At 37.9% G+C, this 24,586-nt stretch overlaps 2 protein-coding genes across 4 annotated transcripts in view; one reads left to right on the forward strand and one right to left on the reverse strand.

The window, feature by feature from the left end:
- Window positions 1–19,812, reverse strand: part of NHLRC2 (NHL repeat containing 2) — an 82,477-nt gene extending 62,665 nt beyond the window's left edge. Inside the window, exons 1-2 of the mRNA XM_043985451.1 lie at window positions 19,383–19,812; window positions 12,414–12,566 (exon numbers count right to left, since the gene is read on the reverse strand). Of these exons, the coding sequence (XP_043841386.1) occupies window positions 12,414–12,566; window positions 19,383–19,560 (331 nt within the window). The 5' untranslated portion in view covers window positions 19,561–19,812. The remainder of the gene's footprint in view (window positions 1–12,413; window positions 12,567–19,382) is intronic.
- Window positions 19,813–19,818: 6 nt separating this feature from the next.
- DCLRE1A (DNA cross-link repair 1A) overlaps window positions 19,819–24,586 on the forward strand; it is a 33,632-nt gene continuing 28,864 nt past the window's right edge. For all 3 annotated transcript variants that reach the window (XM_043985448.1, XM_043985449.1, XM_043985450.1), the window contains exons 1-2: window positions 19,819–20,252; window positions 20,745–21,873. In XM_043985448.1, the coding sequence (XP_043841383.1) occupies window positions 21,423–21,873 (451 nt within the window). In that variant the 5' untranslated portion in view covers window positions 19,819–20,252; window positions 20,745–21,422. The remainder of the gene's footprint in view (window positions 20,253–20,744; window positions 21,874–24,586) is intronic.

Below are 24,586 nucleotides of genomic sequence, written 5' to 3' on the forward strand. Positions count from 1 at the left end.
ATCAGGTCACACAGCTAATAAATGTGAGGTCAAATTTGAACTCAGGTCTTCTCAACTCCAAGCCCAGCACTCCATTTACTGTGCCACAAACTCCCTACTACTACTGCTTACAATCCTAAACCTATACCAGTATTTCAAGATGATCATGATGCGATCAAGTAATGCATGGTCTGGGGATATGTTCTATCAGGATGGCACATACCATCAGTTAACACTTGCCCTAGGTACGCTGCCTCTCCTCATTTATGTGTCTAAAGTAATTCATATATGCTGTCTGTTTCTTCAGGAATCCTCTTTCTGGAATCTCCCTGAAATTACTTTCTCTGCAGCCCTCCTCTATTCACAATCTGTCTCTTAAACCTCTGATCATGTGTTATGGTGGAAAGAACACTGTATTTTGAGCCAGTTCTAAGTTTGAGTCCCAGCTCTGATATTAACTCTGTGATCTTGGGTAAGCTGCTTTTTTCCTGTTTCCTCATTATAAAATAGGGGAATATGAAACCTGCACTACCCAAGCTTCAGAGTTCTTGTGAGAATCAAATGAGAATGGACTTAACTTACTTCAGCACTTCTGTGGTTTCAGTCAGTGAGGTAACTCCACAAATACCTACCAAAACCTGCCTTTCTACAACTTACCAGAAGGTCTTTATGAACTACAGTGGCTACAAAACAAAGTCCCATCAGCTGGTGACTGGTTGTCTGGTGATAAGCCTCAAATTATGCTAGGCCAGTTCTTGGACAACAAAGAGTCTATGACGGGTACCACATTTCAAGTCCTTTTGGCTTGTGAGGATTTGCAAACTTGTATTCCACCGGCAATGGGAGGGAGCAAAGAAAGTTTGATCCACTCTAATAAGAGGCACTGGGTGTATGTAACAAAACACATGATATGTAATATAATTGCGTTACAAGGAGATGGGGTTAGAGATCAAATTTTTGAAGTCACTGAGTGATGGATGAAGCCCTGGAAAGAGGCAAAATTTTTATTTTTAGGCAGATAAAATAAAATTGCATCAATTTTTAAAAAGGTACAAAGAGAAGAGCAAATATTTGAACAGTGGACTCAGAAAACACTGTCAAAAACAGAAAATTGATCTTCCAAATATGGGAGTACAAAGCCCAGAAAATCTATGGAGGGTTACATCAATATTGCCACATGAAAAACAATTTTAATTCCCTGGTCATCACAATCAATTGAGTATTTTATTACAGATGATTTACTCAACTTGCCAGGACCTTAAAGAGAAAATGACATAAGAAATATCTGCCTTGTTTTTTAACTATGCAGTTATGGTACAGCACCACCCTAAATAAAGCTTCAGGGAAAGTGATGACTAGGCCCAAGAGAAGAACCCTGGAATTCTTAAAAGTTAAACCTTACAAAGAATAAAAGTTGGCTGTCAGGTTTATTTCCCCCCAAATACATCTTTACAAAGTATCTTAATAATTTCATGCAAATGAACCATGGCTTTGATATTATATTAACAATTAAAAATGGAACTTTCAAAGGAGGGTGTAAAAGGAGCATACAAACCAAATCGATCTACACAATCTCTGAATATACCATGTCTCTGCACCTTCTTTTTTCCTGGAATACCTTTCCCCATATCTAAATTCTGTTTTTCCTTCAAAGTCCTGCTGAAATTCTACTTCCATTAAACCTACTTTAACCATAGTGATTTCTCTTAAGTGACACAGGACTTCTGTCTATACCACTCATTTGAAATTCAGCATTTAGAACAACGTATGTAGGTTCCAGTAACTTTGTGTGGTACCCAAAAGTCTTTAGAAAATCAATCAACCATACATTTTACTGAATGCTATGTGTTCATCACTGGATATGTGGAGAAAGAATATAAAAGTATCAGATACTGACCTTTCCCTCAGGCCTGTAATTTATCTAGGGAAACAAAAGTGAACCATGACCATGATACTTTGATTAACAAAACTTTTGGCAACAAAGCTCCCTTTCACAAAATTTCCTCAGTGGTGGGTCAATGATGGTGGAAATAATGGTGTCTCTCATGGACAAGCTAGCCTTAAGACATACTCCTGGAGTCTGAGAGTTCTAATCAGAAAAGGATCTCTTAGACTCAATAATGGCAGGGAACCAGAACCTGCCTCTCCTGTAAGGAAAGTATCATCTATGCCAAAGTACAGTAAAGAGGAAGGCATATGTTTGTTAAAGGTTTCTGACACTGTACTGGAGAAGATCAAGTGTAGAATCTCATTCAAAGGATTCCTTCTAAATGGTGAGGTACTCCAGATTTTCCTGTTTGAAGATAGCATTGTGCAGTTTGCATCGAGCCCCCAAATACTCTCAAGTCTCTAAAATGATATCTTTCATCACTCAAAAATTTAACTTACCAATCTCAGCGAAGTGGATAAAGAATTCCTATTGTCCATACTATCACATTAAACTAGATGGACATAAGACATTTATTCTATTAAAAACAAAACAAAAAACCCACCAAACTCCTCTTTGTCCTAAACTTCTTTCTCCTACTTTCAAACTTCTTATGCTCAAGGAAACTGGGTCCCGCCATAAGACATTGTATCCTTGGTTATTTCTCAAATACTGAAAACTACCTGACCCATAAACCAGGAGAATTAGCCTCCTAGATACCACTTTTAGCTTGTGCCACCATCACCAAGAAATTCACCTCCTTTACGGTACTCCATTCACCTGTATCACTTACTCTAGATCCTTGTTGTTTCAGCCTACTGGTCTCCAGATTATTTTCCCTCTCTTCTCAAGGAGTTCAGTACCTGGCTCACAGTCTTCTCTCCTCCACCCCAAATCCAATCTTCATACTGGGGTACTTGAATATCATACTAGTAATCTCTTAAACATATTGGTTTTCCAATTCTTAAATAATCTCAACGGTGATGAACTAAATCTATACCCCACCTCCGCCACTACAGGGATCATACCTTAGATTTCACCATTACTGGTAAGTAGGCTATGGTCTTGAATTGATATTCCCCTCCCTAATCATAACCTCTTGGCCTTCAATCTCTACATCTGCTTATCTTCCTAAATCTATTCTTCACCTTCACTATGATTTATCATTAATCATCTTCCCTGAGCAGTCCATTAGCCCCTTTATAGACCTCACCCTGTAGCTGACCTGCTTGACAATACAGTACACCATTCTCTACCCTTGCATCTCTTGCCCCCATGTCCTAAAACATTCACATATTGATTGCTAAGTCCCAATCCTGAGTTACCTCCACCATATATCTTCTCCACTCTTACTCAAGTGCTACAAAAAGAGACTGGGGAGAGTCACATGAAGCTGCCAACTCAATAAGTTCATTCAGTAAGTTCCATGTTACTGAATCTTAAGTGGGTCTTTGCTACTGCAGGGAAATCCTTTTAATTCTTCTCAGACACTCAAACTCACCATAGTGGCCATTCCAAATATTCTTGATTCACAAGCCCCCTACACCACTTATTTTCCCTCTTTATTTAAGTGGAGAACTTGGCTCCCTACTTTACTTGATATCATAAAACCCTGATCCTTATCTTTTCAGGTGTTTGTGTTTCTCTCTATCCCCAAACTACCTCAAATTACCTCTGTAATTATAGTGTATTTCCTAATAGAATGAAAGCTCCCTGAAAGGAAGGACTGCTTTATTTTTGTCTTTGTATTCCCAGCACCTAACCTAGTGACTTGTATAGTAGACACAACAAATATTATTGAATTAAATCTTTATATATTTTAATTGTTTATGGTCAAAATGTGTACCATGCAAAATAAGGAGCAAGGATACAAAGATTAGGAAAAATGCCTGACAGAAGGAAAGGACAAGAGGAAGAACAGATTAAAGGAGGGATTGGTTTTAAGCAAAATAATCTCTAAGGATGCATGCATAAAAATATTTATAGCAGTTCTTTTGTAGTAGCAAAGAATTGGAAACGGAGGGGGTGTTTATCAGTTGGAAAATGGCTGAACAAGTTATGGTATATAAGTGAGCTAGAATAGTATTGTGCTGTAAAGAAATTATAAAAGGGATGGTTTCCAGAGAAACTCAGGAAGACTTCAATGAACAGATACAGAGTAAAGTGAGAAGACCCAAGACACAGCAACAATATGGTAAAGAAAAAGTACTTTATAAGGCTTAGGAACTCTGATCAACACAATGACCAACGATAATTCCAAAGGATTCAAGATGAAACATACTACCTATCTACTGGCCAAGAGCTTTTTGTGAATTCAATAGTCATGTATTTTTGATGGAAAAAAAAAAAACCCTTAAAGGTGAATGGGTTTAAATTATGGAAGAATATATATGGGTAGTGGAATTCACCCAAGAATTTGACAAAGACTACACTGGATTTCTTATTTTAAAATAAAGTTTTTATTGATGTCTTTTATTTTGTTACTATAAAATAAATATCCTTCTCCCTCCCAGAGAACCATCCCCTAAAAAATAGTATTATTTAAGACCAAAAAAAAAGAGAAAGAGGAAAAAAAACAACAGCATAACTATTCAATACACTGAAAAAGTCTTAAAATATGTGCAATGTACATTTGTAGATGTCCCACCTCTGCCAGGAGATGGGGTGAGATGTCTTCTCCTATCTCTTCTTTCAAGCCATGCTTGCTTTTTATAATTTTGCAACATTCACTTTTGATTTTTTTGTGGTTGTTCTGTTTACATTGTAGTAAACTGTATACTGTTTCAAAGGCTCTGCTTACTTCATTCTGAATCATTTTGTGTAAATCTTTCCATGCTTCTCTGTATTCATCACATTAATAATTTCTTACTCTGCAGTAATACTGTTATTTGTATACCAAAATATATTTAGCCATTTCCTAATTGATGAGCATCTACTCCCCACCCCATTTTTTGCTATCATAATACATTGGATTTCAAGTGTACTGACAGTTTAAAGTTTTCTGTAAGCTGAATAAAATTTATATAACACTTTAACTTTCCTTTTTATGCATCTCTTTCAGGGCTATAAAAAAGTAAATGGTACATAATCATTTAGGAAAATGAAGATGATTAGAATAAATATGCCCCTGAAAAATCAAATTTTAAGAATTATTCTATTATTTTACATAATGAATTGACTTTTATTCATAAATTGCAGATAAGTTGCTTTTGGAAAAGTGGAGTCTGGGAACTGATGAGTTATCCTATGAAGTGATTTTTCCCAAGTCAGGAGGTTATAGGAGTAGCAAGAGAAAAGAGATTTTCCAGTGAAAGGAGGCAGAGAAGTATAGAGGATGCCATCACTCTTGTTCTATCTTTCTTCTTTTCTGTAGCTGAAACAACAATTAGAAAAATAATTCTTATTTCCTCCAACTATAAATGGCAAAGGGGAGAGAGACGCATTAGAAATAGAAAACAATAAGTCACAAAGTAGAAAGAAATAGCAATGCATCCAATTTTCTGTTTTAGTGGGATTAATCTACCCCTCTTCTAACCACTCACTAACTCAGAACAGGTCCTAGAAGAGAAGCCACTAGTACCTTGGCATTTTTTTCACACTTAAACCCTAGGGAAGGACTTGTATTGTTCAAATCTTCGGCCCCCTCCTCACAAAAAACCCTCTATATTTTAGAAATGTATTATTATGTATTAAATTAAATTTAATATAAAATATCTATGCCTTATTTTATATATTATTTAAGAAAAATATTTGCCAAGTTGGGTGACTATATATGGATACCTGTATTAACCAGCAGTTAGAAAAAGAATTCTTCAACATTAACATTCAACTTTTATTCTATAGCACTTCTTTAAACCATTCATTTGGCAACTAATCATTCTTCTCAACCAAAATGCCAGTTGTTTTTAGTTATATATTGTTAAATCTAATAAATTAAAATACCACAGACACTTAGCAAGTCCTTTTTTAAAAGGAGGTTCCTAACATTTCCCAAAAAGATTTTTGCTCTTATAAAAACAAGAATAAATGACATTGAATAAACTACTTTTTCCTCTAGCAACGGCTGACATGCTAATTTAGGGAATTAGGTAATCCTATAGAATCTTTGTATCCTTATTGTGCACAAAAAAAAATGAGCATGGGGAAGGGGGGAACGGGGTGACCAGATAGTATAAAAAAGTAGGTAAAGGTCAGTTTAATGTAAACAGGTGCTGAATTATTATCAATTAGAGCAATGACATGCAACATAAAATTTTTTTTGACACCAGAATCATTTAATACTATAATTCATCTTTTAATTTGATAGCTAGAGCTCTTTATAGTTATAATTTCCTTTTATTCTCACTGTAAAGACAATTGTGGTTAATTATTGTAACTCAGTATGCATGTGGCTTTAAGGCTTTATTTTACAGAGAAGGGAGACTAGTTATAAAGTTAATACTTGTTCAGGCTATATTTGAATTAATAAGCACTTCCTCATATATCTAACTGTTTTTGGTTTACTGATAACATGAGCTGAATATCCACTGGAATTTTCAATAGCCTGGGGAATGCCACTTCAAGAACAGAAATAGCACCAATGTAGATATGAACAAAGTCATATCAGATAATATCGTGAAAAGACATTTTGATCCAAGGAAAGCAAATTTTATTTAATAAAAACCTATTGAAGTTACATATGATAAGCTCTAGGTGTATCTGCTTCTGTTAATATAAATTTATAATCTTCTCATCATTACAAAAATAACTATTACATTTCCCAGATACAAGAATTTAGGTTTTATGCAACTGTTACTGAAATACTGAGAGGAAGTCAACCTACATATATCAAATGCTACAAATAACAGGGCAGGTGTTAGGGCAAAGAAGAATACTGTGATTCAGGGGCTGAACTTAACAGAGAGGGATGATAGAAAATTAGGATAAGATATGGAGAAGGTGATATAACTGAAGTGGAAGTCAAAAGAAGAGAAGTTGCTATGTGAAAGTGGAAGAAGGATGGTTTGGAAGTAGCAGTGAGGAAGGTCAGGGGCTGGGGTAGGGAAAACAGCCTAGAAATTTGGGAAGGGTAAGACTGAGGTGGATGGGTAGTGCTAATATTAAAAGGGAATTTCCACTAAGTAGCCATTGACTCTGAATCACAAAGATTAGTAAATAATGAGGAATTTGCTAGCATTTGGATGAATTATTATTCAACTATGGTTCCCACCTACTGTGTGTCCTGTGATGAAAGGAGGACAGTGACACTGGATTCTCTCTCAAATACTGAGGAAGAATGGGCATTAGAGATAGGAAATAACTAGTAATAGGTATCCCAGGAAAGTGATGAACTCACATTCAGCACTAGTTTATTTATCCTCTTCCAAGATGGCATGTGATAATTGCACTGTTAGAAGATATTCTTACATATAGGGTCATGCTTGGCTTCTGGTTGGAACAGGTACCTGAGGCCTACTACTTAGCTGATCCTCTGGTGCTGGGCAGTCATGTAGGTGAGAAGACTGGCTAATATTTGATTCATTGGTCCTGTTTGGAGTTCTAATGGCAAGAGGCTCAATGGTAATGGAGAATGAAGCAATGCTGATTTTTCTTACTCATCCCCCAAAAGGAAATGGCTTATTAGGTCCAAGTAGAACAAGTCTAACCCAATTCTACATGACAAACTTTCAAACACTTGGAGATAGCTACAACCACCCAACTTTTCTTGAGCCTAAATACCCAGTTCCTTTTTTTTTAGTTCTTGTATAGCACGATATGAGGCCAATTACATTTACAATCCTGATCAGTCTCCTCTGGGAGCTTTCTAGGTTACTGATGTACATGCAAAATGTATCTAGACCTGAACAAGTAATTCTATACAAAGCTGCCAAAATATAATGAGGTAATAGGATCAAAGATGTACATGGGAAGAACAGTGCTCAAAAACAATAGTTCTCCATTGCCTACTCAATAAAGATCCTTGAATTCATTTGTCGTTTTCATGTGCTTTTGTATTATCTCCTTACTAGATTATAAGCTCTATAAGGGCAGGGTTGTGTCTAGTTTCATCTTTGTTTATCACTTAGCAGAGTATCAGTACATGCTAGCTGTTTAATTAATATTTGCTGAATAGCTGAGAGAAAAGGCATTTGTAAAATGTCTTGTGAATATCTACTGGTTTCTCCACAAAGACTTTATTGATATAGTTTATTTTTATTAGATTTCTCTCAGTATCCCTTCCCTTCCCTTTCAGAAAACTATACCTTATAAAATAATTTTTAAAAGATAAAGAAAAAAAGTCAGCAAAATTCATCAATACATTTTAAAAATCTGACATTATATTCAATGCAATCCAAAAATGTGGATCCCTCTGTCTTTGCAAAGGAAAAAACAGAAAGTGTCTTCTTAAGTATCTTCTTTGGGGCCAAGCTTGGATATATAATTGTATAACGTTTACTTTCAAGTGTTTTGTGGTCGTGCTTTCCATTTACACCTTTGTAGTCACTATGTATATTGTCTTCTTGACTTTACTTACTTCACTTTGCATTATCTCATGTTTCCTTGCATGCTTTTCTGGATTCATCCATTACACAATATGTTTAGGAATTCTCCAATTCAGCTCTTTGCTACAACAAAAAGTGCTGCAATAAATATTTTGGTGTATAAGGAACCTTTCTGTCAAGAGACTTCTTTGGGGCATATTGCTGGGAGTGGAATCTCTGAGTCACATAGTATGGACATTTTAGCCACTTTATTTGCATAATTCCAAAATGCTTTCCAGAATCATCATATAGAATCAGCAGCTCCACCAACAACGCATTGCCATGCCTACCCTTGCACAATCTCTCCAATATCACTACTCCTTTCTTTTGTCATCTTTGCCAATTTGCGGGATGTGGGGTGAAACCTCAAGATTTATGATTTGCATTTCTCTTGTCAGTGATTTGGAGCATTCTTTCCTATGGCTGTAAATAGTCTCTTATTCTTTTGAAAACTGTTCATAGCCTTTTATCACTTCTCTATGAAGCAATGGTTTTTGGTCATATATAGCTCTATTAGTTATCTAAATATCTTAGATAACTAAACCCTTATAAAAGATATTTGATACAAGGTTTGTTTTTTCCCTCCAGTTAATCACTTTCCTTCTTTCTTTAAATGCATTAATTCGAGTGTGTGTGTTTGTATGTATTTGTGTATGCAAAAGCTGTTACCTAGACCTAAAACATATTCCCTCTTTACTTCCTCCTCAGAGTTCTTCTCTTCTTAAAAATGCAGGTGAGGCATTATAATCTGCAAAAAGTCTTTCCTGAACTCCCAACTACTGGTGCCCTACCTCCCAAACTGCCTTGAATTTAACTTCTTGTGTTTATTAAATAACTTTATTATATTTGGGTTGTATATATTTTATATGTTCTTGTTCTCTCCTCTATTATAATGTAAGCTCACTGCAAGTAGAAATTGTTTTATTCTTAGCACTCACAATATCAGTGACTATAAAATATTAATTAAATTTTGTTGCTGTTCAATTGTTTTTAGTCACATCCAACTCTATGACCCCATTTGGGGTTTTCTTGGCAAAGATACTGGAGTGGTTTGTCATTTCCTTCTCCAGCTCATTTTACAGATGAGGAAACTGAGGCAAATAGGGTTAAGTGACTTGCCCAGAGTCATACAGCTAGTAAGTGTTGGAGGCCAGATTTGAACTCAGGAAGATGAGTCTTCCTGAGTCCAAGCCCAGCACTCAATCTACTGGGGCACCTACTTGTACCTGTTGGACACAGAATAGATACTTAATCCTTGCAGACTGCCTTTCTTTTTCATGTAATCAAAATTACCTAGTTTATCTGTTGCTTTTTTCTCTTGTTTGGTTAGGAATTTTTTTCCAACCATAGCTATGACAGGGTTATGATCTGTTTCTCTTCTAATTTTTGATTTTTGATATTCAGATCACTTATTTTGAATTTGTTAAGGAATATGGTATAATAGGGTGGTCTGAATCTAATTTCTTCCAGACTGCTTTCTAGTATTCATCAAGTAGAGAGTTCTTCACTAAGTAATTTAAGTTTTCAGGTTAAAAATACTGAATTAACTGAATTCCATTATTTCAGATTCTCTCTTATCTAGTCTGTTCTACTGATCAACCAAGAAATAAAGCATATGTAAAATATCTAGCAAACATCTGCTGGATTCTCAATAATGACTGACTGACAAGTTGGTGTTTCATAATCTATTATATTAGGGAGCTGCTAGGTGGTACAGTGGATTAAAAACTGGCCCCGGATTCAGGAAGATCTGAGTTCAAACTCAGCCTCAAACACCTGACACTTACTAGTTGTGTGACCCTGGGTGAGCCACTTAACCCTCATTGCCCTGCCCCCCCCCAATATATATCTCTCTCTCTATATATATATCTATATAAAATCTATTAGAAGTAAAAAATTCTGATATTTCTGTTATGCAAATATATTTGCTTAAAAGCAATTATAGTATGAAATGGATTCCTTGTATGGACAAATAAAATTATGACTAACATATGAAGAACTCCGAAGTTGTTTGAATTAGCATTAAGTAACAATTACTCTTTAAGCAAAAATTCATCTCAGATTCCCCAAGAAACCTATCTTCCCACCTATTCTGGCTAAACGTAGTCATATTCCAAATAACATGAAACCAATATACAAGTAGTTCCTAATTGTTTCTGTCAATCCTCTCTTTTCTCCTGTAAATTTACAAGGTGCCCTTCATTTTTATGTAAATTTTACTTTCCATTATGCTCCACAGACAATGCTTTCTTAAGTCTTATAAACCTCCTTTCCTTCTTCTCATCAGTTAACTAAAAACTATTTGAAATCAAGCAGCTTTTATTTACAGCCTACTAAGAACCTGGCACTAGACTCAAGCAAAACAGTCCTTACCCTCAAGGAAATTATATTACTTTGGAGAAACATGTACACATATAAGAATAAAATATGTATAAAATAAACAGAGGGTATTGTGAAGGGGAGGCACTAGGATCTGGGGGGTAGGGATCAGAAAACGTCTCATTTATGAGGAGGCATGTGAGCTCATCCTTGAATAAAAGCAAGGATTTTAAGTGGCAGATGTAAGGAAGGGGCGCTTTTCTGGCATAAGAAATAGACTGGACAATTACAAGAATAAAAAACACTCAGGGTGCATAAGGGACAGCCTGTGCAAAGGTACAGAGACAGGAAATGCACTATCATAAGGAATAGCAAGAAGGTCAGTTTGGATATCAAGTACACAAAGGAGAATAATGCATAAGCTTTGAAAGGTAGGTTCTAACATGGTTGCAAAGGGTTTTAAATGCCAGAGGAGTTTGTTTTTGATACTGGAAGTAATGGGGAGCCCCATTAAAAAAAATTAGAATGTTTTTCTGAATTATCTTTTTATTAATCAAAAAGCAAATGATGGAAGAAAAATCTGAAAGAAGAGATTTAAAATAATACTCTAGATCAGCAGAGAGGGGGCATAATTCTTCTTTCTTAAACATATATAAAATTGTATAATAGGTGTTCATAAAGTTCCTTGAAGGAACTGTAAAATTCTGAATCACCAAAGAAAGATCCCAAAAGAACTGTAAAATTCTGAGTCACCAAAGAAAATTACATCCCATAAAGAATTCCTGATTTTTAGAACTGGAAGAACCCACAGGCATCATTCAATCTAACCCCCATTTTACAGATCCCCAAAGAAATATACATTACATTTTAAATCCCAAAGTCATAAGGCTAGTATAGCACAGGCAAAAGTAGAACTCAGCCTTTTACCTGGAGTACAACATCCTTTCCATTACTGTTAATTACAAAACATAATAAATTACAACTCCCTATTGTCTAAATAATTCAGTTAATGCAAGTTTTACTGTACTTGCTACTTTTCCTTTTGGTACATGCCCTCCAACTTTCCTACTACTCATATTATCCCTTTATTCCATTCTGTGAGGTTTCCTCAAATATTCTGCATGTTGCTGACCATTTATTCACAAGCCAGGGCAGATCAGCACACTGGGAAATACTGGGTCAAGTGAAACAAATTTAATATGTGGCTGTGACCAAAGAAAAGGTAACTGTTACTATATTTCATAGGATAGTCTATGTCAGATTATATTTAAACAGGCAACAGTAACACTGAATTCAAAATTGCACCATAATGGAGTCAAGAACAAGTGTTATAAATGGTTATATACTTTAATTTTAAAAAATATTTAAAAATATGTCTGGGCATATAGTAGAAATGCAAAAGCTTGCTGATCTTGGAATCATTTTGCAATTATAAATCAGGATGAGATGATGCTCTAAATGTTGGTCCTCTGATAAGACAGATCACAGTAACTAAATTTAACCCTTTATGAAAGTTTTAACAAGTACATGTAGTGCAGAGATCATAAGTTACTTTTAGAATCACTGAAGTCTTGCCAAATGTTTAGTCATCCACAAATAAGTGACTCAGCTATACTTCCTTTTCGATTACCAGGAAACTCTGTTAGTAACTAATTAAAGTACAATACCTTCATCAGTGTACTTGTGTTCTAATGCATGAAGATCAGGCAGCAGGTGGATGCAGTTGATGCAGCAGTAAGTGAAGAAATCCAGGACTACTACTTTTCCACAAAGATCCTCGTAGACAGAAATGGAACCTTCTGTATTCAACCATTCTAGTCCTGAAATTAATGTAAAAGAATTTTTATAAGAATAGATAATTCAACTGAAACTTAAAAAAAAAGGCCTTTAAAAAAAATAACTGTAGTACTGAAAATTTTAGTATGTAGGCCAAAATGCAGGCCAGAAAATTGTAAGAGATGACTGAAACTTCTAACTTAAGGCATGTTCAATTGGGATGTGACTGTTTATAACCTTGTATAGGTTTTGTACATACCTAAATATGTGCAAGAATGTAGACTCTCTGGGGGCAGCTAGGTGGCACAGTGGATAAAGCACTGGCCTTGGATTCAGGAGGACCCAAGTTCAAATCCAGCCTCAGACACTTGACACTTACTAGCTGTGTGACCCTGGCAAGTCACTTGACCCTCATTGCCCCTCAAAAAGGAAGGAAGGAAGGAAGGAAGGAAGGAAGGAAGGAAGGAAGGAAGGAAGGAAGGAAGGAAGGAAGGAAGGAAGGAAGGAAGGAAGGAAGGAAGAAAGGAAGGAAGGAAGGAAGGAAAAGAGTTAAAAAAAAAAGAAGAATGAAGACTCTCTGAGGCAAGGACTGTTTCACTTCAGATTGTGTATCCTGAGCCCCCAGCACATAGTTGCCACCTGTAATAAATGCTTTTGATTAAAAAGCTCTTGCTATGGGGCAGCTAGGTGGCACAGTGAATAAAAGCATGGCCCCAGATTCAGGAGGACCTGAGTTCAAATCCAGATTCAGACACTTGACACTTACTAGCTATGTGACCCTGGGCTTGTCACTTAACCCTCACTGCCCTGCAAAACAAACAAATCTCTTGCGGCCAAGAAACATACAAAGAATATGCACATGTTGTTTCCCACAACATTCCTCCACTAGGACGGGGATTGTTTCATTTTTGTCCATGTTTGACTTGCATTTAGCTAGCACTGTGTCTGGCACATTGATTAATGAAAGGATATTAACGGATTGGCTCTTTCAGCAAAGCAAGAATCAGGGCTTTCTGCAGAAAACAGAAGGGGAAGTGATATGGTAAGGGCTTGAGAGATGGAAAAGTTTTAAATAGTCATTTCCAAGAGTAAGATAAAGGAGTCAAACAAGGAAGAATAAAAGTAGTTCAGGACCATAATTTGAATCCAGTTGAGAGAGATAACATGTAGACCCATTTAACATTCTTGTGAGATGGGAGTAGTAGTAGAGAAGGGGCAGTGTAAATGGTGAGAGACAAAAAATTCAAAGACAGTGTAAAGCTGAGTTGGTTGGTCACGGCAATATTGTGAAGGAAATAAAATGAGATCAGAGCAAGCATGATAAACTGAGGAAACCAGTGTAGAACAGCTGGAGGTCATACATAAGGAAGAGGAAGAATAATAGGTTTAGGAGCAGGCAAGAAGAAAAACAGGTGATTATGATGAAGGAGGAACATTTCAAATTTCAAGATAACAGAGATAGAAGAGCAAAAACTAAATAATGGTGAGACCTAAGAAATAATTATCTCTCTAGATGGCTGAGTTAGACTAAGGATCTATGGACATAGACAGGATTGACAAATTAGGAGGCCAGAGTATTAGACATGATATTCAGGCAATATACTAAGTCCCCAAATGTAAAGGTAGGGAATAGGATGAAAAGGAAGATTGTGAGTCAGACAACAAACCACTCAAGAAAGACTTATGTGGAAGCAAATGGATGAAACCAACAGAGATTTAGAGCAAGCAATTAATGGATGGATTGGACCTCAAAGGCTTAGAAAACACTGCAGGGGCAGCTAGATGAACACTTACTAGCTGTGTGACCCTGGGCAAGTCACTTAACCCCAATTGCCTCACTAAAACAAAACAACAAAAAAAAACCACTGCAGTTCTAAAAGGCAGTAGCTAGAAGTGGCAAGTAGTACGTCTACTTCCCCTCCTATTTCAATGTATCCATCAATTTGAGAGAAGGTTCACCCCTCACTAGAGAGAGCAACCACAGAGACTAAGTCTTCTGGAGAAAGCCAGATTTCTTATATATTCCATCCAGCAATTGCTCATTCTCTACTCTTTAAAAAGTAGCAATGCATTATTAAACTTGTATTCTACTCATCTGAATTCAAGATCATTTGACCTGGGCTGAAAAAGCTCAACATTTCTCTATGAAAAAAAGTTTTGCTACACAGATCATGAACATAGAGAAAACTACAAAGTAAGATTTTTGGTTGTTACTAAATTGCCAACTACTTAAGTCCTCTCTAATGTGCTACTTGGTTTCTCAAAGGTTATTCCAGCCAGGAAGAAGGTCTAGCAGATCCTACCACACTGAAAATTTTTAGCATGAGTCCAGAACAGTCCATAGTTCCTCACCCTACCCCCACCCCAATTGAGTTCAGGGACTTCTTAGATGACCCTTGTTAGGCTTAGGTAAGGTCATCAGGCCATGCATGTTGTTGGCCATAACTCATTAAACCGTCACTTAGTGTGTCAAGGAGTTTTTATCAATATTGTAGTTGGAACACCAGCACCAGTGAAATCACTGATCTTTGAAGTTTATATGCCAGTACATGCAGATTAAAGAGCAATTTTCTTTTCTAAAACCCTGAATTCTGAAATTTCCCATTCTGATCCTAATCTTCTATTCTTCTCTTTCCTTCTGTTTGACTTCCTAAACCTTTCTATTCTTTATCCTCACCATGACATCTCTATGCCCATCTGTTTACCCAATCTATGATACATGTTCTAACTTTCCTCTCTCCACAGCCCTGATCCTAAAGTTTACCACTTCAACCAAATATCATCTTCTACCCTTGAATCCCTTGCTTCTATGACTTTTCCACCATTCACCATGTCTATCCTTAACCCTTTAATCATGTTATTGAATACTCCTGGAAAAAGTCACACAACCATGCACTAGAAATTCATGTTCTCTAATTTTCACCGGATTGTCTATGTGGCATGGAAATCCTTTTGTTCTCCCTTAATTCTGCCAAACTTCAGAAAATTGCTATTTCAAACCTATTCCTCTCTTTAACTTTTATATTCCTTAAGCGGAATTAATCCTTTACCACCATTTATTCCTCTTAGCAGATTAATTTGCCTCCTACTTTACTGAGAAAATCAAAGCCTGCCAGTGAGCTGCTTCATGTCCCCCATGTATCCTCTCCTACTTGCTGATTTCTCTGAGATAGAGAAAGCTCTTTTGGTCAAGGTAGGCCCCCTTGTAGCATCCCTGATATGTTCCCCAAGGGCCTGTCTTGGCCCTTGGTTTTCTTGACTCCCAAATCTTAATCTATCCCCTAAATTCAGCTTGCACTGCCAACTTCCTGCTGGATATCACAGAGGCATCTCAAACTCAGTATTTCTAAAAATGGAACTTCAGATTCTTTCTAAATCCTCTCCTTCTCCAAATTTTCCTATTTCTGGTATCAACCTATCTTCCCAACCTCACTAGACATCACTCCCCTTTCTGCACTCTTCAATCCAGCCAAACTGGCCTTCTCTGTGTTCTTTGAACACAACATTCCATCTCTTCACACCCAGAATGTACTCACTCCTCACCTGCCATAAAATCCTTTTCTCCCCTCAAAGTATAACTCAAGTACCACGAAGTCTTCTTTCCTAATCTTTCTAGAGGCTAGTGCTCTCCCTGCCAAACTATCATTTTATTACTTTCTATTTATTCTCTATATGTATATAGGCTTACATTTACGGATAAACACAACATTCTTGGATATACATGCTCTTGTCTGTCTTCCATGTTATAAATTAAGTTTCTCAAGACCTGAGATAGTTTCACTGGTTATATATTTGTATCCTTAGTTACTAACACAGTGGTTGGAAGGCAATAGGCCTTAATAAATGCCCAGTGATTAACTGATCAAAAGGGTACCATCAACAGTTACTTTAGATCACAATCTCAGAGTCATCCTTCATTCCTCTCTTTTCCCAAATCCAATCAGTTACCAAATGTTCATATTTCTTAAATCCATCTCCTCCACTCAACTCCCACCATTCCCACCAAAATTCAGCCAATTCTCACTTGGACTACTAGCACAGCCTCCTAATTGCTCTCTTGGCTTACACTGTCTGTCCAATAAATTCTTCAACCAGCTGCCAAAATTAATATCCTTAAGCACAGGTTCAATTATATCATTCCCCTGCTCAAAAGTATTCAGAGGTTAATCGCTCCCTATAAGAGTACAAACTCTTTAGCCTCGCATGTGAGGCTTGCTCATGCTTGGAACTTACTCCCTTCTCATCTCTACATCCCAAAATCCTTTGACTTCCTCCAGGTTTCAAGGGTTATCTCTCTCCTCAAGCCCTTCTTGATTTTCTAGTTGTTGGTGCTTTCTTTCTTCTTTTTTCACCTTGAATTTACTCATTTGTATAATCCTTGGGCTTCCCTCTTATCCCACCTTTTTTGTTGTTGTTGTTTCTGCCTTTGTATTCTAGATATTTAGCCCACTACCTTATACATGAGGCACTTGAACGTTTTTGAATCTTAATAAGTAGTTACTGGATTCCTATTGTGAAAAGCTGTAGTTGAATTACTACACTTCAATAAAAACTTAAGAAAAACTTGAAGAAAAAGAAGTACCAACAGTTATACCATCCTTAAAATGTGGATAATCTCTGGAGTGTCTACCAAAAAAAAAAAAAAAACTACTGTGAAGAGATGAGAGAATGTATGTAAAGCAATTTGCAAATTTCAAAGCATTATATAAATAAATGTACCCTTTTTACAGATGAAGAAACTGTAATAGAGCTAGTTAGGGATCAGAGCAATATTTGAACCCTGGTGTCCTGGCTCTAAGTCTAGAGCTATTTTTTACACTGAGACATAATGTCTTTTTTTTTTTAATTTGGGGATAATAAACATTTTTATTTGAAGTTGTTGGTTTTATTTTGTTTGTTTGGTGGGGGCAATGAGGGTTAAATGACTTGCCGAGAGTCACACAACCAGTAAGTGTCTGAGACTGGATTTGCACTCAGGTCCTCCTGGTACTTTATCCACTGCACCACCTAGCTGCCCCCTATTTAAAATTTTGAGTTCCAAATTTTATCTCTCCTTTCTCCCCTCTCCCTGAGGCAGCAAGCAATCATATATAGGTTATACATGTGCAATTATGTAAAACATTACTATGTTAGTCATAATGGATTTCTTATAGCTTATTTGAATAACATCAAGAATTAGTTAAGTACCAACTTTTTCTAAGAAAGGACCAAAAGTAATTATACTCTTTCTGACATTCACTTATTGCCTATTAGATTACTGCTTTTTCTTACTGGTGATTCATTTATATGTTACAAATTTATTTAAAAATTAGCAAAGACAGAAAGCATTTCAATATTCTGTTCATAATGATCAGATCCCTCTGAAATCTTGGTTATATCTGTGGCAAAACTGTAATGTATTTCACTTGATATGGCATCTATCTTACTTTATTTCAAAAAGTGTCCTACTAAAATTTGGTATTGTACAATGTTGAAATGTTTATCTATAGCAAGAAAAGTAATGTGAAGTAGAGAGTAATTTAAACAAAAAAAGGACAATTTGTAATAAATCTCAGCTTCCCCGACCCTCAGAAGCCAATGCTCCAAACAATAGCCTTTACTGGTATGGTATTTTAGAAGTCAAATACCATTACAAAAAAATTAGTCATCATTTAAAAATTCCCAACCCCAGCCAATGGTTCATTTATTTTAAGCAGTACAAGTTACAGTAAAATTTCTGTAAAACAAAAAAATCTGTATACACTTTAATGTTCATTTTTAATAGAATGGAGAAGCAGCATAATACGATAGGGCATGAATACTGAAATCTGTAAGACCCGGGTTCAAATTCTGCCCCACAAGCTTAATAGAGGTATGACACTAAGCAAGTCATAACTTCTCTATGCCTCAGTTTCTTCATCTATAAAATAAGAAATGGGCTTCACGTGTCCCATTTGACTTATAGATTGTAAGCTTGAGGGCAAGGGTTGTTTCTGGCTTTCTTTGTCTCCCCAGGGTTTTTACTGGCACAGTGGCTGGAAATATAGCAAGCACTTTGTAAATACTTGTTGACTTGACTTCTAGATCTACACCTATGAACTTATGAATATGACTTTGTGAAAACCCAGTAGGGTTTTGTCCAGGAAAAGCTGGCCCTGCTCTTGGTAAGCAGAGGGTCATGAGAAGGGTCCTGTTTCTGCAACAGCAGGGGCCCTATGGCCAGGCAAAAGGCCAGGTCCCAGCCTCCCAGCTGGTGACAACTGAGCCTCGCCACCGCCAGTCCATTAACAATGCATGAGCTCTCAGTTCACCTCCATTACAGGTGCAAAGGCCTCCCCTTTGCCCAGTCTGCCACTGAATTGGGGTTAATGAAGAGCTTCGTGGAATGGCATGGGGTGCCTCATCCCCAAAGATGCACCCCCAATAATGGACGTTTCTGAAGCATGAGATGCAGAGGGTGTACCCTCAACGGGCTGCGGAGCAGTGGCTGGATTGTAGAGGATGCAGAGCAGGGGGACACCCCTGGGTGGGGTGCTGAAATCGGTAAAACTAGGAGGTGGATAGACTGTAAGCTCCTTGAGGGCAAGGCGGTCTCGTACTGGCTTTGTCTCCCCAGGGTTTTAGCACAGGGCCAGGTAGCGGACCCCACGGGGTGGCCTGGGGGAGGGGGCGCCTGAGGATTCCATAGAAACCTGGGCACCCCCAGAAGCGGGGTGGGGGCGGGGCGCTAGAGAGAAGGCATCTGACAGTCGGTCAACAAGCATTTATTAGGTGCCTCCTATGTTCCGGGCGTCGGGAGGGCGCCCTGCGCCAGGCCCCTCTCCTAGCCCCCTCCCCACCGCCTCGGGGGGCAGGGGAGGGACTGCTCGGGGTCCCCTCACCTTCCGGGAACTCGGGCACGGCCAGGTCCTGCTCCCAGCCGTCCACTTTCTGCAGGTACTGGTAGACCAGGGTGTCTTTCTCCTGAGCGGTGACGGCGTCGAGCAGCGCGTACTCCAGCGAGGTCTGGGCGGGCAGCAGGGCCGAGAGGCCGGCGACCGTGGCTCCAGGGGCCGCCATGTTCTCTGCGTCTCTCCCGCTGCGAGGGCCGGATCCCTTCCCGGGCCGGCGGAGGGAAGCGGGGGGAGGGGGAAGGGGGGAGGCCGGCGGGGGCGGGGGGAGGAAGCCTTGCCGGCCCTTCGGTTTCAGCGCGGCACATTCGCCTCGCCCCCCGCGGCGGGATCTGCCTCCTGCCTACGTGTTTTGTTTAAAACTCTTAAACAGCGAAGTTCCAGTTGTTTGTAAACACCAAATCGTGGCCCCACCCCCCTGCTTTACCTTGTCGAGGTCATTTCCCTACCGCCGGACGTAACTATTCGCAGTGGCAGATTCGTGGGCGAAAAGGCCCGGGAAATACGATCCGGAGAGGGCCCCGGGTAAATGAATTCTCCCAGACACACGGGGTTGAAAAGGGAACACGTATTTAAATCAAAGTCGTGGGGCTCAGGTGATGATATTTCCCCCGCGCTCACACGGAAGTCCCCTTTCATCTCCCCTATTTGTTCAAGATCAGCTGATTCGACACAAGCCCTTGGGGCGGGAAGATGCTCCCGCCTCAAAAGAAGCGCAAAGTTAAGAAAATCGAGGCGTGAGTAGAATGCAAGAGGCCGCGTCCTGAATTAGGGGTAGGGGAGACTCGCAAAAGGAGGAAGCAAAACAGTTTGTCCGTTGCGTCCCCCCCGGAGGGTGGAAAGTGCTGGAGCGAACGAAAGGTTAGCGTGGAGCCCGCGGGAGGATGCAGGGAGCCGAGGGCCGAGAGGGGGGCGAGCGGGTGGGGGAGCGGATGCAGCTGCAGCTCTTTGGGGTGGGGGGCGGGCCCTGAGGGCACAGGTGTGCACGCCACCGGGGACTCTGCCAGGAGGGGGTCCCACAGGACCGGGTTCTTGGGCTGATACAAGGCCCAGTGCTGGCTCACCCGTAGGGGCTTGGGTGACCCCTCACCCCCAAAATAGGGATGGCGCCAGGCCCTGACTGACCCTTGGGCACATAGTAGGGCCCTTGCGGCCTTTTCCATGCAGAAACTAGGCAGTGCTAGAGGAAGCCAGAGGGAGGTATCAATTGACTCCTGTTTGGCTGCAGAGCGTAAAAAAGGCCGGCCACCTTACTATCAGACTCTTTAGGGGACTCGTTTGCCAGGAGCTGGGGACATGATTTCTGTACCCAGGAATTTCACACTTCAGAGTTCTGTCTGTTTCTTTGTACAGTGGAAGATGCTGGACTGTTCCCGGGAGCCGATCTGTTCAGTGCCCACTGCTTTGAATCATAGGAGTGAGATTTTCTTGCTGCAACACAGAATCAAGCAAGAAGATATGGTCATTTCCTTTTTGGAAATTCTTGCACCAGTTAACTAGGAGAAAAAAAATCAATAATTTTGTTTTGAGAGTAATTTAGACATATATACGTTTGGGACATAGCCTATATCCCTTTTATAACACTATTTGCATGTTGAAATGGTGAATTTTGAAATAATTGAATGCCTAGGAATTCTGAAATTTCCTTAAGTACTTGAGTTTGGAAATGGTTCTAATATAAATTTAGGACTATGTCTTTAATTGTTTACAACTCAGGTTAACTCTCAGAATGAACCAGCAATCTTTATATGTGAAACCTTTTCGATTTTATTGTGGTATAAGAACTACTGCGGGTTTTTCTTTTTTTAGGAGAAAACTACTGCAGGTTTTTCTTTGAAGCAGAGTTTGTGTTTTTTCAAGCTCAGTGAATTTGACACACCACTCATTTTTTAAAGCTTTAAGCTTTCTCAGTATTTAATTTTTTCTTATTTTTAAAAAGATAATACTTGCAATTACAATAATTTTATATCAAAGCTTGCACTCCCAATTCATTTAGGTTTAGTATTGTTTTAATGATACTGCTGCTTTATCATGTCAGAAGAAAACTTATTGGAAGAAGATATCTGGGAATATAAATCCATAAGAAAATCAAAATTAGGAAATTCACTTGTTTTTAACCCTGTTCAAAAGGCAACAGATGATAAATGCAAGTCAAAAAGACATGAAAGTAAAAACAAAAGGACTGTGAAAGTTAAAGAAAAATCTAAGGATGATGGATTGTATTTAGGAGAAAGAGGTTCTCAGACACTTGTATCTGAACCTAATCTAAAAAGTGGTGATGATATTCAGCTGTCCCAGGGTAAGGTAACTACAAAAGCAAAACTTGGAAAGACAAATAACAAAAAACTAACCCCAACAAAGCAGCATCCAGTTTACAGTGGATACTGCCCAAGCTGCCAAATGCCTTTTTCCTTATTGCTGGGTCAAACCCCTCGGTGGCACGTTTCTGAATGTTTGGATGCTCCACAGTCCCCAGAAAGAGGTAAGCTTTTACATCTAAGGAAAATAATCTGTAACCAGTCAAAATGGTCCCACATGCCAGATTTACATCAATTAAATGAAAACTAAATGGGTCAGGCAGTTGGGACTCCAGGATGGATATAAAAAGCTACTGTAAGTATAACTGGATTATAGTGAAGAAGGAAGATGAGAATCAGGAATTTGTTTTTCTTTGGGCTTGTTTAAAAGATTAAAGAAAAGCAAAGAAAGTGCCAGGGGTCAAAGGTACTCCTGTGAAGAAAAGGATAAACAGGAATAATTTTGTAAAGCTTTTTAAGAAAGTTTTTTTTTTTTAAGTCTTCACCTTTACCACATAATTTCATGAAAACATCAAAGGAAGGTATAAATAGTTTAGCTTTGAAACTAATAAATGTGCATGATGCATTCACCCTAATAAAATATGTAGAAGGAAGACCTTGGGTAGGTTTCAGGTGGAGAGGCAACAGAATAGTGGCAAGATCACTGAACACAGAAATCAGCTCTGATACTTAAGTGATCTTGGGCAAGTAACTTAATCTGTTTTGTCATCTATAAAATATAAGGAATGACCTCCAAGGCTTGTCTGAATTTACGTGAATTCTTAAACCAGGGTCTATGAACTGTTTTTTTTTTTTAATTGATAAGTTTGTTTCAATATCTTTAATTTCCTTGTAATCCTGTACTTTATGCATTTAAAAACATTATTCTGCTCAGTAGGTTTTACCAGTCTAGCCAAGGGGTACATGGACTAAAAAAGTATGAACCCAAATAGGAGGTAAGGTAACAGTTAATGATAGCTAGTACTTATATAGCACAAAAGGTTTGCAAGTTATTTTACATACAGTATTTCATGTGATCTTGAGGATAACCTTGTAACATAGATATTGCAAATATATCTACATTTTGTAAAAAGATAAAGCCTTAGAGGTTAATTCATTTGCCTAAAGGCATGTGACATGTAATCAGCAGACCTGCTAATGAATGCAGTAATCTATGTGCAACATGACAGTTTCATTGAGTGTAATTTAGTCATTCTTTGATTCAGAAGACACTAGAATCTTTCAAGATTATTATTATTATTACCAACTGTTATTTATTGTTGGAATATAATATAGTTGTTTCTTTTAATAAATTTATGAATCAGCTATTTACATGCCGTTTTTTTTCTCAAAGAAGTAGGGTACAAAATGTACAAAAATCTCTCAAACATTTGGTATTTTAACTTACCAACTGCTTCATTTCTAAGAAGCTTGATAGTACCATGGTATAGAAAAGCCTTAATAATAAGAGGCCTTAGGAATCCAGGTAAAAGGACTGCCACTTGGTTGAAATTACCTTCATATTAGGTCCATTTGGTACTTCAGTGACTTAATACCATTGAGGACTATTTAAAACATGTTCTGTTTAATTCTTAGTGTTAAATAGAATTCAAACTGAAGATTTTTTTTTAAAAAATCTATAATGAGTAGTGCCTTCTAATTGAACCTTTGAGAATTTCCTATAGACTTCTTAATAAATCTGGACCCTGATTATAATAAGATTGGGATATAAGTATTTGCAAGTGTTTTTGATCATCCTGTTTCTTAACCCTATATTATATCTAGACTATGACGACCTAAATGTTAACACCTAAGTTTTATTCCAAACTTATTCCTCATTTCTAATTTAGTAATATATATAGGCAGAGAGATTTATACAGGGTAAAATTTGAATATAACTGTGTCATGTATTAGAGCAGTATCCCATTAAAATTCCTGTTAAACTTTGTTTAAACTAATTACAACAATATGGCTGAGTTAGGCTGTATTCTAATCCTAAATCTTTTGGTCAGTGAATCGAAAACTGGCAATTTCTTAGACTTGATTTTACATTCTGCAGTTCTACAGGACAATTATACTAGTTCGCTTTCTTCTTTGCTTCCTGATTAGCAGCTCAATAGTAAAGTTCATGACAATTTATCAAGCATCAGTTTGTTGTTCCCCTTGAAGGATTTTTTTTTTGGGGGGGGGGGCGGGCTGGGACCTGTGATCTCAGTAGTTTGGAGAACTCTCAGGTATGTAAACTTCTACATATACAAATTGACAACTCATTATAATTTACTGTCTCACAGAGTTACTTGGGACACAGAAGACTAGTGACTTTTTCTGTCATTACTTAGCTAGCATTTGTTGGAAAAAGGACTTGAAACCAGATCTTTTTGACTGCAAGACTAACCCTCTATTCATTATTCCACGCTGCCCTTCCTTGAAGGGGAAAATAAAGAAAAAAGGAACATAAATTTTTAGAGCCTTTATAGCCAGAATTTCAGTAAACCAGTAAATTTCTCCTCGTGTGTTTTTTTTACAAGAAAAATACATTGTTGCCCATATTTTAAAATCACAAATTGTCAAAATTTGATCTTATCTTTTTGTTTAGAATTCTATGGTCTCTATATTTTATGAGTAGATTTGTAGAGCGTATGAGTAAGGATTTCCTGCTGTTTTGACTATGGGAATTAGATGCAATCAACAACTACTTTTTTAAGGACCTACTCTGTGCCAGGGTCTGTGATCGATACCAGGGATACAAGGGATCATGCTGGAGCCAGCTCTTGAGAACTATTGTTAAATTGTCATTGTGAACCGCTATCCCTTAGAAATTATCAAAGGCCATGAATCAGGGGTTGACTAATATTTTGTTGATTGTCCAGACTTAAGTGATGGAGAAAATGTTAATAA

The sequence above is a fragment of the Dromiciops gliroides genome, chromosome 2, assembly GCF_019393635.1.
Source record: "Dromiciops gliroides isolate mDroGli1 chromosome 2, mDroGli1.pri, whole genome shotgun sequence".
Classification (NCBI taxonomy): Eukaryota; Metazoa; Chordata; class Mammalia; order Microbiotheria; family Microbiotheriidae; genus Dromiciops; species Dromiciops gliroides.